The 14,633-nt window shown below is 51.4% G+C and overlaps 1 protein-coding gene across 8 annotated transcripts in view; it reads left to right on the top strand.

Annotated features, from left to right (window-relative positions):
• ELMO2 (engulfment and cell motility 2) overlaps positions 1 to 13,967 on the top strand; it is a 35,231-nt gene extending 21,264 nt beyond the window's left edge. For 3 of the 8 annotated variants that reach the window (XM_036244409.1, XM_036244414.1, XM_036244413.1), the window contains 13 exons: positions 976 to 1,026; positions 5,227 to 5,349; positions 5,663 to 5,797; positions 6,342 to 6,446; positions 6,526 to 6,634; positions 7,057 to 7,193; positions 8,301 to 8,464; positions 8,567 to 8,679; positions 8,815 to 8,922; positions 9,675 to 9,757; positions 11,299 to 11,376; positions 11,744 to 11,797; positions 12,490 to 13,951. In XM_036244409.1, coding sequence (XP_036100302.1) covers positions 976 to 1,026; positions 5,227 to 5,349; positions 5,663 to 5,797; positions 6,342 to 6,446; positions 6,526 to 6,634; positions 7,057 to 7,193; positions 8,301 to 8,464; positions 8,567 to 8,679; positions 8,815 to 8,922; positions 9,675 to 9,757; positions 11,299 to 11,376; positions 11,744 to 11,797; positions 12,490 to 12,690 — 1,461 coding nt within the window. In that variant the 3' untranslated portion in view covers positions 12,691 to 13,951. Of the gene's footprint in view, positions 1 to 975; positions 1,027 to 5,226; positions 5,350 to 5,662; positions 5,798 to 6,341; positions 6,447 to 6,525; positions 6,635 to 7,056; positions 7,194 to 8,300; positions 8,465 to 8,566; positions 8,680 to 8,814; positions 8,923 to 9,674; positions 9,758 to 11,298; positions 11,377 to 11,743; positions 11,798 to 12,489 lie in introns of all 8 variants that reach the window. The other 5 variants (XM_036244416.1, XM_036244415.1, XM_036244410.1 and 2 more) reach the window with 4 other exon arrangements.
• The last annotated feature ends 666 nt before the right edge of the window (positions 13,968 to 14,633 follow it).

Below are 14,633 nucleotides of genomic sequence, written 5' to 3' on the forward strand. Positions count from 1 at the left end.
CATTGGAAGGCAGACAGAAGAATTATGAAAAGCTGTCAGAGAAATTAAAAGCATGATAATCTGGGACCATTTTGTTTAGGGGAAATAGCTTCACATTTCAATAGCTCCTTTAGGGTATCATAGTGTCACAACCCAGGAAAATAAATGATGGTCTCTTTGATGAAGCCAAGTCCTTGGCAGTGATTAAAGTATAATCGTTGCAGTCTCTTCAGAAATAAAGACGTGTATATAATGTCTTTTAGAAGATTTGCATAAGAATGGTCAAAGGAATGGTTCTGAGAGGACCCTGACAGCTTCCCTTGCTCCCTGGAAGATTCACTTAGCGAGGACACTTCCCTGAGTGTGCTAAATAAAGTGTTCCTGTTAAAACTGGAACCAAATATGATTTAAAGATTGAAAAATTACCCCAAAGTACCCAACGTGTTGTCTACACCTGTCAGAAAGTGAACTCTGTTTCAGGTCCACGCCCAGCTCTCGCTGCCAGGCTTGGGGGAAGGGGGTGGGGGGGTGGGGGCTGCAGGAGGCGCTGCCACAGCCCTTCCCTGGGTCTGGAGTCCCTTCTGGCCTGGGCAGGGGTGTCAGCCTGGGCAGAGTGAACAGTGCGTGCGGCTTGGGGGCCATCACGCTGCTCTGTGCTCCGTGTGCATTGTCCATCGCCCAGCGTCCTCGTAACACCGTGTCTTGTCCCGAAGCGGTCCTCGTCCCCCTTGAAGATGATAAAGTCGATTGTGCCACTGGGAAGGGAAACCCTATTTGAGTTCATTTGTGCTCACAAAGGAAAATGTGAGGGAACTGGTTAGAGTAGAAGGTATATTTGGTGGATCTGGGATTTTTTTCTATTTGCCCACTTTTTGTTGGAAAGGAATGAAAATGTAAAGGAAAAAGGCCCAGAGCTCTGCTGTCACCTTTCTCTTGGCAGCTGTCACAGCCGTGTGCCTGCCACCTGGCCTTATGTTTGCTTATTTTTCTCAACAGGACATGGCCAATGCATTCGCACAGAAGCACCTTCGATCCATAATCCTAAATGTAAGTTTCCGGATACGGCTAGTTTGTTACTCTTGTTTCGTTACTATTAATAACAATTCTTAGTACTATTGTAGTTGTATTGTTATCATTGAAATTACTATTGAGCGGGGAGGGCACGCAGAGGAAACTTACCAAATGGTACTAAACACTTCTTAAGGTGAGAAGCTTTTTTTTTTTAAATAATTTTCTGTAGGCACAGTTGTCTCTAGGAGGCTGGCCGGCCCACCGGGAATTGCAGAGCCTCAAAGGAGGAACTAAAGCCAGCTATACTGTTTGTTGCCCTACAAATCCAAAAATTTTTACCTGGAGGGAATGTGTTAAAATAGGCACAAAAAGAAAAAAGTGATTCTAATTTGAACTAACACTGGTCATAAACCTGAGTGTGTGGGGCACCAGCAGAGATGAATAAGAGAGTGTTTGCTCTCGAAAAACTTCCCTGGTCCGGGAGGAAAGACGAGTGGTCCGCAGAGATCCGTGGTCCGGGAGGTTTGAGGGGGGCAGTCCTGCGTTGAAGGAGAGGTGTCAGGAAGCCTTTAGAGCAGGGGTAGGGAACCTTTTTCCTGCTAAGGGCCCTTTGGATATTTACAGCATCACTCATGGGCCATACAAAATTATGAACTTAAAAATTAGCCTGCTATATTTGGTCAGACATTTAATTAACTCACCCCTAATGATGGCTGGAACTGCTTCTGTTTAGTGAGGCATGTGATAAGAGCTGGTATTGATTTCACGGGCCTTATGCGGCCCGTGGGCTGGACATTCCCCACCCCTGCTTTAGAGGAATGTCTTCAGGTGAGGCTGAGGACGAGTAAGCAGACCAAGAAGAAAAAGAGTGGGGATAGGGGATGGAGCCTAGGTGGAGGGTGTGACGGGCAGAGGGTGAAGCAAGGAGCAGATCTGTGGTGAGACTGCAGAGGTAGCAAAGACCAGATCAAGTAGGGTCTTAGTCTGTTTCCCAGGGGCAGTGGGGAGGGTTTAATCAGGATCATGAAATAACCAGACTGGCATTTCAGAAAGATCACACTCCAAGGTCTGCATGTTCCCGAGGGGGAATGAGGGAGGAAAGTAGAGTAGGAATTGGTGGGGAGAGGGAGGCGTCTGGAAAGGGGTCTAATTCCTTGTTGCCAGGGTGGTGAAGTGGGGTGGGAGGTGGGGACGGTGGGAGCTGGGAAAGAGCCAAGGATCTAGGTTAAAAGGGGGTCGTTTTGTCAGTTGTTAAAAACAAGGGAGAACTGAGAGACCGCAGTGAAGGGAATAACATGAGAAATTCGGAGTCAAGTGTGAAAGCCTTAATGATTCTGAACGTGAGCTTTGGAGTCACCAGCCCCCCTCTGCATTAACCAATCTTTGATCTTGAGCAGTTCACTTAACTTCTGTGGGTTTCGATGTGCTCCTCTGGATGTGAAGAGTAAATGAGCTAATATATATACAGTGCTTAGCAGGGTGCCTGGCGCATGGTGAGCGCCGTGCTCATATTGGCAGATTTTGTGAACAAGATACAAAGAATTCCGAAAGTAAAACACAAGCTCCGGGTATTTGTGAAGTCCAGTGACCAGCTGGTGGAAACACGCAGAGCCTGTCGGACTTCACCTCGCAGAACTAGCTCCTGCCTACTGGTCATTTCCCTGGTCACAGCCCCATGGCCAGCCTGGCAGGAGGGACCCGAGCAAATGCTCAAGCACTCTGCCTACAAGTGACGGAGAACACACAGGTGCCCACGCATTCTCGGCCACGTTCCTGAGCAGCTGTCCTACGTGCCATTCTCTGTGTGGGGGAGTGGACATGCCCTTCTGAGGGGAACATAATGAATAGTAATGAATTTTCAGGCTCTTTATTTACTTAAATGGGGTTATGACAAGCTGAGATTCCACTACAGAAGACAGTCCAGTGTTCGGACTCAGGTCTTAAGCTAGGAAATGGTTATGCATGCTCACTTCAGTCCAGGAGTTTAACTGAGTCTGACAGTCAAATAAGACATCAGGTAAACCTCTGAGACTACAACTCACCCAACTAGAGCTGTATTTCTTTAAGCCATTGATGGCGAGAGTAATTACCTTCCCACTATGATGTGTCTATAAGTTTGAGAAAGGGGGATTAAAGTGAATGAAAACCAACATTTCATTCACTTGAACCTCTCTTTAAAGTGGTTTCCTGAATTCTGGAGAGGTGAGGAGGAAGGACTAGGGATAGACAGGTGGGGAGAAATCGAAGTGGCAGAGGGGGGAACATTGAGAAGAAAGAGGCTCCGAGTGGGGCAAAGAAGAGGTGTGGGGGGCACAGCAGAGCAGCGGCAGGGGAAGGAGCCTGGGCAGTGAGTCGGGGAGGGAGGAAAGGGAAGCTCGGGGAGGAGAGAGCAGAGACTGGAGAGTAAGCTTGGGGAGATGGAGACAGACACTGAGACGAGCATAGAGGAGGGATCTCTCACTGGAGAGGGTTCAGAGGGAGGGGCGAGGGCATCAGCACCCGCGAGCAAGAGCGGAGCAGCCTGTCCCGCAGAAGTGTCTGCAGCTGTGGCAGTGCTGTCCCAACAGGAAGCCACGAGCCACGTGTGGATGTTGAGCACTTGAAATGCACCTAGTCTGACTAGGGAACTTAATTTGTCATTTTGAAAATTTTTGTTGAAATTGAAATACCCACCTGTGGCTTGTGGCTTCTGTTTGGGCTTTGCAGAGCCAGAGAAAGAAAGAAACAGAAAGGAAAAGCACTCTGGCGTCTCATGGTGGGGGAGACGAGGCCTAGAGCAGCACCGTCCAGTGGAAATACAATAGGAACCACTTATTTATTAACGTTCTAGTAGCAACGTTAAAAAAGGAATAGAGGAAATTAATTTCAATAACATTGAACCCAGTATATCTAAAATACTATGATTTCAACATGTAATCAGTGGAGAAAATCATTCATCTGGAGGCCTTTTTCACTCCGCGCGTCTTGGTTTGCACCAGCCACATTTCCATGCTGAACCGCCACGCGTGGCTAGTGGCACCGAGAGTGGACTGCGCAGGTCTGACGAGCTCGAGCCGAGCAGGCCCAGAGAAGGCCAATCTGAAGTTAGAGGGAGCTCCTAAAAGATGCCGATCTAGACTTAGAAGCTCTGGGGTGGAGCTGTCTGGTAGGATTTTCTGTGAGAATGGAAATGTCCCTTGTCTGCCCTACCACTGGGTGGCAGCCACTACCCCAGGTGCCTGGTGAGCTTAGAATTGGCTAGTGCTACTGAGGACCTGAATTTTCAACGTAAATTAACTGTAAGTGACTTAAATGCAAATAGCTGCATATGACCCGGGGCTTCCATATTGCACAGCACAGGCCTCACACAGCTTGATTACATGTGAGAATACAGAGGACACAGGGGGCTTGTGTGGGACACTGGGCAAGAGTCTCAATTGGCCCTGGTCGGTTTGGCTCAGTGGTTAGAGCACCGCCCCGCAGACCAGAGAGTCCTGGGTTCGATTCCAGCCAAGAGCACATACCTCGGTTGTGGTTTGTCCCTGGGCCCACTTGGGGTTGTGCGGGTGGCAACCAATCGATGTCTCTCTCACATTGATGTTTCTCTCTCTTCCTCCCTCTCTCCCTCCCACTCTATCTGAAGGTAAATGTAAGGATATCCTCGGGTGAGGATGAAAAAAAGTCTCATTTGACTGACAAAAAAACCAAGAGTGACAGGATTCAAGATGGTAGTGTGCTCTGGCCGGTTTGGCTCAGCAGTTAGAGGGTCAGATGGTGCACCAAGGGTCGCCGTTTTGATTCCTGGTCAAGGGCACATACTTGTGTTGCAGGTGTGATCCCTGGCCCCGGTTGGGGTCATGCGGCAGGCAACTAATCAATGTGTCTCTCGCATCCATGTTTCCCTCCCTCCCTCCCTTCTCTATCTAAAAAAAAAAAAACAATGGAAAAATATCCTCAGCTGAGGAGTAACAAAAATAAATAAATAAAAAGTCTGGTAGTGAGACAAAGAAGAGGAGCGAGAGATACAGGGAAAGAGCAGGCTCTGGGGAGCGTGAGAACAGGACAGTTTGAGACGAGAATGTAACCAAGCACCGCGCAGCCCCGGGGACAGAGGGAGATGGAGCGCACAGGAAGAAGACAGACCGAGCGTCAAAATAGGAGAGGGGTGGGCATCAGAGGGACAAACAGAGGAAGTGATGGGGGGCGTGGACAGTTAGAGGAGGGAGAGGGACATGCCCCCTGCCTTTGCTTTCCCAGCATGTGATCCGAGGGAACCGCCCAATCAAGACCGAGATGGCCCATCAGCTATATGTGCTGCAAGTCCTGACCTTTAACCTTCTGGAAGAAAGGATGATGACCAAGATGGACCCCAATGACCAGGTGGGTGCAAAGTGAGGCAGAACTTTCCTGGCTGAAGCTGTGTGCTGTTTGATGTGCGTTCCACCCTCAGGCTGTGTATGACACCTGCTGTGTGCCAGGGACTTGCTCAGGTTGTCTGCACAGACGGTTCGTGTCTGCTCTGAGACATCTAGCTGTGTGGCTCCCGTGACCTCTTCCTGCTGGTGACCCTCTGGGTCACCCATCTCTGTCATCCATCAGGGCCACTGTTCTGCCCGAGCCCCACCCACTCTTTCTTGTCCTGGCTTCCCTTGGTTAGCTGATTCACCTGCTGACTGACTGTTTCACCTCTCAGGCTCAAAGAGACATTATATTTGAACTGAGGAGGATTGCATTTGACGCAGAGTCTGACCCGAGCAGTGTCCCTGGGAGTGGGACTGAAAAACGCAAAGCCATGTATACCAAGGACTACAAAATGCTGGGATTCACTGTGAGTTTCCCAAAGCAGGACCTGGCAGGCCTTCTGCCCTGACAGGAAGTCAGAGGACCCATCCAGTGGAGCCCTGGGCGCCCCTCCTTCATGGTGGTGGCCCTGGAATAAATGTCACTAAGAAGCTGGTGGGCCGTAACGCTCGGCTTGCCTCTGCGATGGCAGGCTCACGAGTTTACGTGCAGCTTGGCCCCGTGAAGCAAAGCCATCTGCAGGCAGGCCCAGGAGCGCAGCTAGCTGGGTGGAGAGGGGACCTGTCGCCACGGCGGCGAGGCTCTTTGGAAAGCTGGCGTGGATATCTTGTGATAGGATACAGCTTGCGGATGGAGTTAATTCAATTAAATGTTTATGCTGCATGCTAGGGATACTGGGGCGGGGGGCACAGCCCGTGGTCAAGGTTCACAGTCTCGTAGTAGCGCTGGGCGTGTGAGAGCAGCGCTGGACGTAGATACGCGGTGCTGGCACTCAGACAAGGGCAGCGGCTTCCCCTCGGGACACACAGTGAGACTACCGAGTCTCAGGTCGGGTTTCTTTCTCCCTCCAGAACCATATCAACCCCGCAATGGACTTTACGCAGACTCCTCCTGGAATGCTGGCCTTGGACAACATGCTGTACTTGGCTAAAGTCCATCAGGACACCTACATCCGGGTAAAGGCTGGAGGCCAGCTTTCTCAGTCCTGGTGCCACCTCTCTGCGCCCCCCCCTCACCTCGCCTCTCCCCCCACAGATCGTCCTGGAGAACAGCAGCCGCGAAGACAAACACGAATGCCCCTTTGGCCGGAGTGCCATCGAGCTTACCAAAATGCTCTGTGAAATCCTCCAGGTTGGGGAACTACGTAAGTCCGTGCAGCCGCCTTGCTCCCTGCGGCCAGTCTTCGTAATCGGGAACCGGGGGGCGGGGGTTATAAAGTTAGGTGTTATTGGGCCTGGGCAACCTGAGGCACCGAGTGAGCTGTGATCCCTCATCCTTGTTAATGGGAGTCTCAGGTATTGCTTTGTTCAAGACAGCAGTTTGACATATCTGAGAGGCACGCCACCCACTCACTCCCGTGAGCAAGGACTAGCTGCGTCTGTCACGGGGTCATGGCAGACCAAGAGAAAGTGCCCTGGAGAAGAAGGCCCAGGGGTGGGAACAGCCCACCCACTCCTCATTAGCCCTGGTCCTCGCTGTGGTTTGTTCTCGGGACTTTGCGCAGAACCCAGCGTTTCTGGACGTGGGCACCGAGCGCATCCCTTCCCTGCCTCTTTTCTCCCACAGCGAACGAAGGGCGCAACGACTACCACCCGATGTTCTTCACCCACGACCGTGCCTTTGAAGAGCTCTTCGGCATCTGCATCCAGCTGCTGAACAAGACCTGGAAGGAAATGAGGGCAACGGCGGAGGACTTCAACAAGGTCCGTGTCGCAGGGCTCTGAAGCCCATGAGCGAGACCGTCCCTGACAGCCTGTGGCAGCTGGCCAGAGCCCGAAATCCCTGAGCTGGGAAGCCAGCTTGGTCTGCAGCGCTGTCGCAGGCCGAGGCACTGGAGAGCCTCAGTCCCCTCTGGCTGCGCGTCCTCTGCCACCTTGAGCAAGTGTCTTCCCCTTGGTGCCTGGGCCCCTCGTTTGCCCACGGAGCCAGTACTTAGTCTCCTGCCTTCCGTAGGAGCCAGGAGAGTGAGCACAGCAATGACAGCTGTGGTTTACTGAGCACGTACTATGTGCAGGCACGGTGTCCTTTTCGTGCACTGGAAGCGTCAGGGTGAGGTCAGCGTGGATTGCATGACACGCAGGTCATGGTGCCTCCTCAGAAGTCATTCTTCCATGCTTTCTGAGTACCCACTCTGGGGCACACGAGGCCCTCAAAAGCTGGTGATCCAGGACTTGAGTGTTTTGAAGCTGCTCATCTCATTTAAGAAATTTGGACAGTATAAAGAAGAAAGTTTTCTATAATGCTGCCACCCAGCGACTATCATTTTTATGTGTGTCACTGTGGTCCTTTTTTCCTATACATTTTTTCTTCACTGGTGGAGAGCTGACCAGATGTGCAGTGTGATATTGTTTTTCCTCTAACTGTAGTTTGGGGGAAAGTAACATTTTTTGAACACACCAGAGTGTGCCAGGCACCCTGGCTCCCTAAAGCATCTCAGTCCTTCAGGCACGTATCAGAAGATGTCTTTCTCTCCCTTTGAGAAGTAGATGGAGGCCTGAGGGTGTTAAGTGACTTGTTCAAGGAACAGATTAAGGGACAGAGTCATGATCTGAACCCATTTCTCTCTGACTCCAACAACCTATGCTCATTCCACACCATTGACTAATTGAAATTTTTGAGAAATAAAGCATTTGTCACCATCAGTCATTTGTCCTAAACAACCATCCGAGAAGGTGTGCCTTAGCATGTCAGTGCTCAGTTCCCCCAGCCTGCTGTGCTCGGGACCGCCAGTGAGGGCCAGCCTCGGGGCCAGAGGCGGCCTGTCTGCATCAAGCAGGGGCGAAGTGGCTGCCTTCTTCCTTTCCCCGCAGGTTATGCAGGTCGTCCGAGAACAGATCACGCGTGCTCTGCCCTCTAAACCCAACTCTTTGGATCAGTTCAAGAGCAAATTGCGCAGCCTGAGCTACTCTGAGATTCTGCGGCTGCGCCAGTCCGAGAGGATGAGCCAGGATGACTTCCAGTCCCCACCAATTGTGTAAGTGCCATCCGGAGGGGCAGGCAGGGGAGGCAGCCCCAGCTCTGCCTTCCTTCCAGAGCTTCGCTGTGACCTCCTTACCCCGGTGCATGCCCACCCCAGGGAGCTGCGGGAGAAGATCCAGCCGGAGATCCTTGAGCTGATCAAGCAGCAGCGCCTGAACCGGCTCTGTGAGGGCAGCAGCTTCCGGAAGATTGGGAATCGCCGAAGGCAAGGTGACGGGGGCCTGGGGCACTGGGCTGCCTGGGTGGACCCTGCAGGCAGCAGGCAGGGAACGAGGCTACCTTTGGGTGCCCAGGCCTTTCCCAGAACTGCCCTTGCTCACCTGCTTGTCTTCCCTTGGGTTCTAGAACGTTTCTGGTACTGCCGCTTGGCCCTGAACCACAAGGTCCTGCACTATGGTGACCTGGACGACAACCCTCAAGGGGAGGTGACATTTGAATCCCTCCAGGAGAAAAGTAGGTTCATTTCTCTGTTGCTGTATCCTGGTAGCTGGACTTGACGTCAAGACAGTTCTAGCCCTGGCTGTTTCAAACTGATCATCTGGTCTTGGCCAGTCATCTCTGGACCCGGTTCCTCATTGTCCAAGGTCATCTCTCTCTGGCCTGCCTCACAGGGCTGTTTGGAGAACTCAAGAGATCACGGGGGCATGGGAATGGGTTTTGCAGATTGTAAAGAGTGATACAAAACGAAGTTGGAACGTGGTAGATAAGAGCAGACTGCCTGGATTCAGATCCCGCCTTTGCTACTGACTGATTAATCCTGATTAATTCTAATCAGCTGGGAGTTCATTCTCCCCTCAGCCTTGGTTTCTTCTGTCAAAATAACAGCCACATCACCCTCCTAAGCGGACTGGATAAGTAGTGTATGTAAAGCACTTAGAACCAGTCGCAGGCAGGTGACAAGTGAGACTGTCAGCTGCTGGCACTGCTGTTTGCTGTGGTGGCGTTGTCATCGCCATTGCTGTGACGTGAAAGTGATGAGTGTCGGGGAGATAATCCAGAACTCTGAGCTGACCCCATCAGATCTGACACAGCCCAGCAGACTATGGTCCGTGGGAAGTGACCACGGAGGAGGGGACAATACCAGCCACACTCCCTGGACCGATAGAGCCCTTTGAGTCTGGGGCCTGGGGCTTCCCTTTGAGCACCGAAGCAAGGACCAACTTGCAGCATGAAGCTCCCAGAGACTAATTCCTGTCATTTCTCAGTTCCTGTTGCAGACATTAAGGCCATTGTCACCGGGAAAGACTGTCCCCACATGAAAGAGAAGAGCGCTCTGAAACAGAACAAGGTGAGTGGGGAGCCATCGCTGTCACGGTGAGTCCTGGGTGGTCGGTGGTGGTGGCTGGGGGCGCATGCTCTCTCGCCCTCATCCTGTCTCTCTCTAAGTGACTCCTGAATGTTTTAGTAAGAACATTTTGAACATACAGATAAACAGACAGAACCCCAGGTGTGCCTCCCCAGCCTCAGCAGCCAAGCAGAGTCTGCAGGTCTTCCGCCCGCTCCCTTGTTACTTTGAAGAAAACCCCAAGTGTTACATCACTTCATCTATAAACAGTTAGAATATATCTCTGGATTAGGAGGACTCCTTTAACATGATCACGATAGCATCATCACACCTAAAAATAAAAAGTTTTAATTCAATGTCAACTATTCCACTGATGATTGAATTTCCACTAATTGTGTTATAAATATCATAATTGCTCTGTGTAAAAATACGTGTTTGCTTGTATGCACACGTGTACACACAAACATGCGTCCCCATTTTGATTGCTAAGTCGCATCCAGAGAGGGGCTACACTTTGTGCTTAGTCTTGTAAGCGTCTTAGTTCATAAGTTCCCCTGCCAGCTTTTTTTTCTCTTTGCAGTTTATTAGTTGAAGAAACCAGGTTGCTTGTTTGGTCATTTCCCAGAGTCTGAAATTTGCTGACTGTCTCCCCACGGTGCAGTTTAACTTGCTCCTCTGTCCCAGATCTGTAAATGGGGAGCAGGATCTAGAGTCTTGATCCAGTTCAGGTTCAACTTTTTTTTTATAAGACTGCTTCCTAGACGGTCTTACGTTCTATCAAGAGACACATACTGTGTGGCCATCTCTCCTTCTGTGATGTCAGCACCCTGGATGCCCACTGCCTCCTTCCACTAGTAAATTAAGGCTCGCTAACGAGTGGTATTCTAATGCAGCCTGTCCTGTTCGCTTAGTAGCTGGACTGCTTCTCCAAAGAGGAACTTGCTGTTCATACGGTTGGTTCCCCGTGGCACAGTGTATGAGAAAGGAAGGTGAAGGCTCGATTCTTTCCTGTTGTGACCTGCTTTTAAAACACAGTTCCCTCATGTCATCCGACAGTGACAGTTTTGTTTTGTTTTTCGGTATTATGATGGACTCAGGGGCTTAAGCAAATTGTATTTGTTTCAACCCCTCACAGTTGTGTTGTTGATACTCACACTGTCCCATCTTAGGCCACAATTTGTTTTCATTGTTGTGGTTTTAAACTGTTAAGACCTTTCAGTTTAATTAGCAAGATACATATTTAAGGTAATACACAGTCATGGACTCTGACATCCTGAAGCTTCTGAGTATTGAGTAATAACTTTTCTCCAATCTTGAAAGTTATCTCCACCTCTCCTAGGCGTGATTTGGGTGGGGAGTGGGTGAATGAATGTTGATCAGTTGACCTCTCTCATGCACATGCCCTGGGGCTTTGATGGCCTCACATCTGAATCAGCACAATTGGTGACGGTGCCAACTTGCTAGGACTCCAGCCAAGATCTTGGAGTGCAGAGCCCAGGTAGGCCAGTCCATTGCTCCAACTAACTGAAACCTTTCCCCTCCAGGAGGTGTTGGAATTGGCTTTCTCCATCTTGTATGACCCCGATGAGACCTTGAACTTCATCGCACCTAATAAGTATGAGGTGAGCAGCCGTGGCACTGCCCGGCATCGTTGGGCCCGCTGTGGTTCTTCAGCTGGAGGGGAGGCGTGGGCAGGAGTGTGCTGTCGCCCTGAGGGCAGGAGGCCGCAGCTGTCGTGGAAGCTGTTTGACCCTGAGGATCAGCCACCGAGGGCCCTTTCCCCTGAGCTGGGCCCTCAGGTCACTCTCTAGCAGTAGCTGTAGGCCGTCATTCGCAGGACAGGGCCACCTAGGGATAACTTTTTGCCTCTTTTCAGTTTCTGTGTGGCCACCTACCCAGTGAACCTGACAGATCCCCCCTCAGTAGGCCGGGCCTGGGCTTTGAAGCCAGATGGCTCTGGCCCTACTGACGTGGCTGTTTCATCTGCAGCCCTGGAAGACACCAGGTGTTACTGAGTTACTACGATTGAGACCACAGTGTCTGGTGAGCTCTGAGCCATCAGAGGAAACCAGAGGTGGGGCTTCTGGAGGAAGGGACACTAAGGCAGGGCCTGAGCTGCCAGCGGAGATGTGGGGAGGAAGTGAAGAAGTAGCTGAGTGGGGTGTGGGGAGCGGGCGAGAAAGGCATGGAAGATGGAACAGAAAGGGCTAGGGAGGCAGGGCTGAGGATTCTGTTATTCCCTCTTAGTGTGAGCCCCTCGAGTTCAGTTTCCCTAGTGCTTCACTTGAACATTTATTGACTGGGTGATTTTTTGTTTTTGTTTGTTTTTAGCTTACTTTTCTTGAAATAAAATTGAGGTCCCAGTGTTGGTTTCTTTTGTGTTCTGCTTTTTTCCACCTGATTTGTGTTCTCCCCTCCCCATTACGTTTTTCAGGGGCAATTTCAGGTACTTGATGCCCCAGTTCTCAGGTCTGGTTTTGCTGTATTCTTTAACTGCATTTTTAAAAATCATAAACTATTACCTAGGGAGTTTCAGTGTCAATCCTTTATAAAAACCAAAAGGTCTTTCGAGAAAGTGAGTGATCAGCTCCCAGCTTACCTTTGCTCTTATCCCAAGTCAGTTTTGCGTATGCTGAGACCCACCTGACCAGAGTGAGTCCTACAGGAGGGGCCTTGGCAGGACTGCCTGCCGACCAGGGGCCACTGTGTGATGATTTGAAACTTGCTTCCCCCAGTACTGCATCTGGATTGATGGCCTCAGCGCCCTTCTGGGGAAGGACATGTCCAGCGAGCTGACCAAGAGTGACCTGGACACCCTGCTGAGCATGGAGATGAAGCTGCGGCTCCTGGACCTGGAGAACATCCAGATTCCGGAGGCCCCGCCACCAGTGCCCAAGGAGCCCAGCAGCTACGACTTTGTCTATCACTACGGCTGAGCCAGAGCCAGAGACGACGGCACCCAGGAAGGGATTTGGGGCCCAGGAGAAACACTCACAGTCTGGTGCCTTGTCTTTTGCTTGTACAGAATTTGTAGTGACTATTGTGGCCAGTAAATGCTAGCCATTCCTCCGCCCACCTCAGGCTACCCAGAGCTTCCTCTCGGTCCCCGCCACTATGAGTCATGGAGGCAGGTGCTGTGCCCTCCCCATCACTGTGGAGCCCGGCTTCAGGCCATGAGGATGAGCAGCAGATGCCCTTGCCGGTCGGGCCGAGAAACTGCTTCTGGAGCTGGATTTAAAAACAGCCACTCACCTTTTCTTCTGAGCCTGCCTTCCGGTGGTCAGCTGGCTCCCCACATGGGCAAGAGCTGGCCCAGCAAAGGCGGCCTGCAGGGGACAGACGTGCTGGGCACGGTGAGAGCCTTGGAGAGACGGCCTCTGGCGGCCCGGCCTGGGTCAGATACAAGCAGAGGCTTTGCCCTCGCTTTGTCGTCGTCCTGAGGGCTCGCTCTGGCCGCACACAGGGCCAGCGTGCTGCCGCTGAGGTTTGGCCCTGACATCTCCGGCCTCCGGAGCCACAGTTGTCTGGGCAGATGGAAATTTCTCCCTGCAATCTCTCAGTCTCATCCTGGCAAGTCAGAGATCTGAAGGCTGAGTCCCACCCTCTTAGTCTCAAGGAACTCTGCAGGGAGAGCCCAGATGAGCCTGGGCCTAGACTGTGGTGAGGTCACTAGATCCCCCTCGCCTCCCTTAGACCTTTCCCTTCTTCCGGGAGAGACCTCCCACAGCCTGACGTACAGCCCCTCCAGCTGGCTTTCCCTTGGCCTTCCAGACCTCAGGAAGTTTGCCTTCCTTTCCTCCCCATCCAGTGCTGTGGTTCCTGACATGGGCCATGATTTCAGGGAGCTGGCCGAGGCCACAGCTGTGCCAACAGCCTCCCTGGTGCTGCCGCACTCGTAAACCACACGCACAGCCTCTTTCCTTGGAGATACGTCAACATGGTGGCATTCAATTTTGGTAGCCGGGCATGGTAGGTACTACCCAATGAAGAGTGTACTATATATTTTCTTTACTATAGGCCATACTTATACAGACGTGTATATATATTTATATAAGATCTACCTATCCTAGGATGGAATGTTTGAGGGAAAATAAAATTGGAGGCAAAAAAATTAAAAACATACTTCCAGCTGTGAGCCAAGATTGTAACCTGAGAGCAGCCAGGAGCTTCCTGTCCGTAACATGTTTTCAATAAATACTCTTTCATGTACAAACCGTGGTTGCTACTTCCTGCTAACAGCTCTTTCTCTGTTACTGGCTTCCTGCCCAAGGGAACTTTCACCTTGACAAGCCTTCATTTCATTGGGAAACTTGGGAGAGCTCAAGCTGGAGTCCTCAGCCACCTTCCAAGAACTCCTTTCTCCTCTTCAACCACCCTGCCTCCACCACACACGCACCTGCTGGGTAAAGATGCTCACAGATTGTCACATCAGGACAAAGTGTTCTCTGCTCAGGCCTGCTGGGTACATCAGGGAAAGACATACTGTACACCCGTGAGCATGTCCTCTGTTCTTCCTGCCAGGGAACAGCTGAGTACTTGTACGTTACAAAGCAGACGTGTTCTTCACCCTGTGTGTCACCATGCCTAGTGCCCAGCCTTCCAGCTGGGGCTTTAGGCTGTTGCTCCAAACCTCGGCCTTGGTGGCTGGGAGGCGTGCATGAGGGCCACCTTGCCTCAGAGAGAAGGGCAAGGACCAGCTCTGAACAGGCATGGGGAGCGCATGCAGCGCAGGCCTTGAGGCCCGAACAAAGCCGAGACCTTGGGCTGCCAGGGGTGCCATTGTGAGTGATTGTTAAGTGCAGAATGAACTAATAATGCCCGAAATGCCAGCTGCTGGTGGTGGGGGCAGCAGTGGTTTGCAAAATAAACTGCTCACGCT

Source organism: Molossus molossus, unplaced genomic scaffold (assembly GCF_014108415.1).
Source record: "Molossus molossus isolate mMolMol1 unplaced genomic scaffold, mMolMol1.p scaffold_m16_p_6, whole genome shotgun sequence".
Taxonomy (NCBI): domain Eukaryota; kingdom Metazoa; phylum Chordata; class Mammalia; order Chiroptera; family Molossidae; genus Molossus; species Molossus molossus.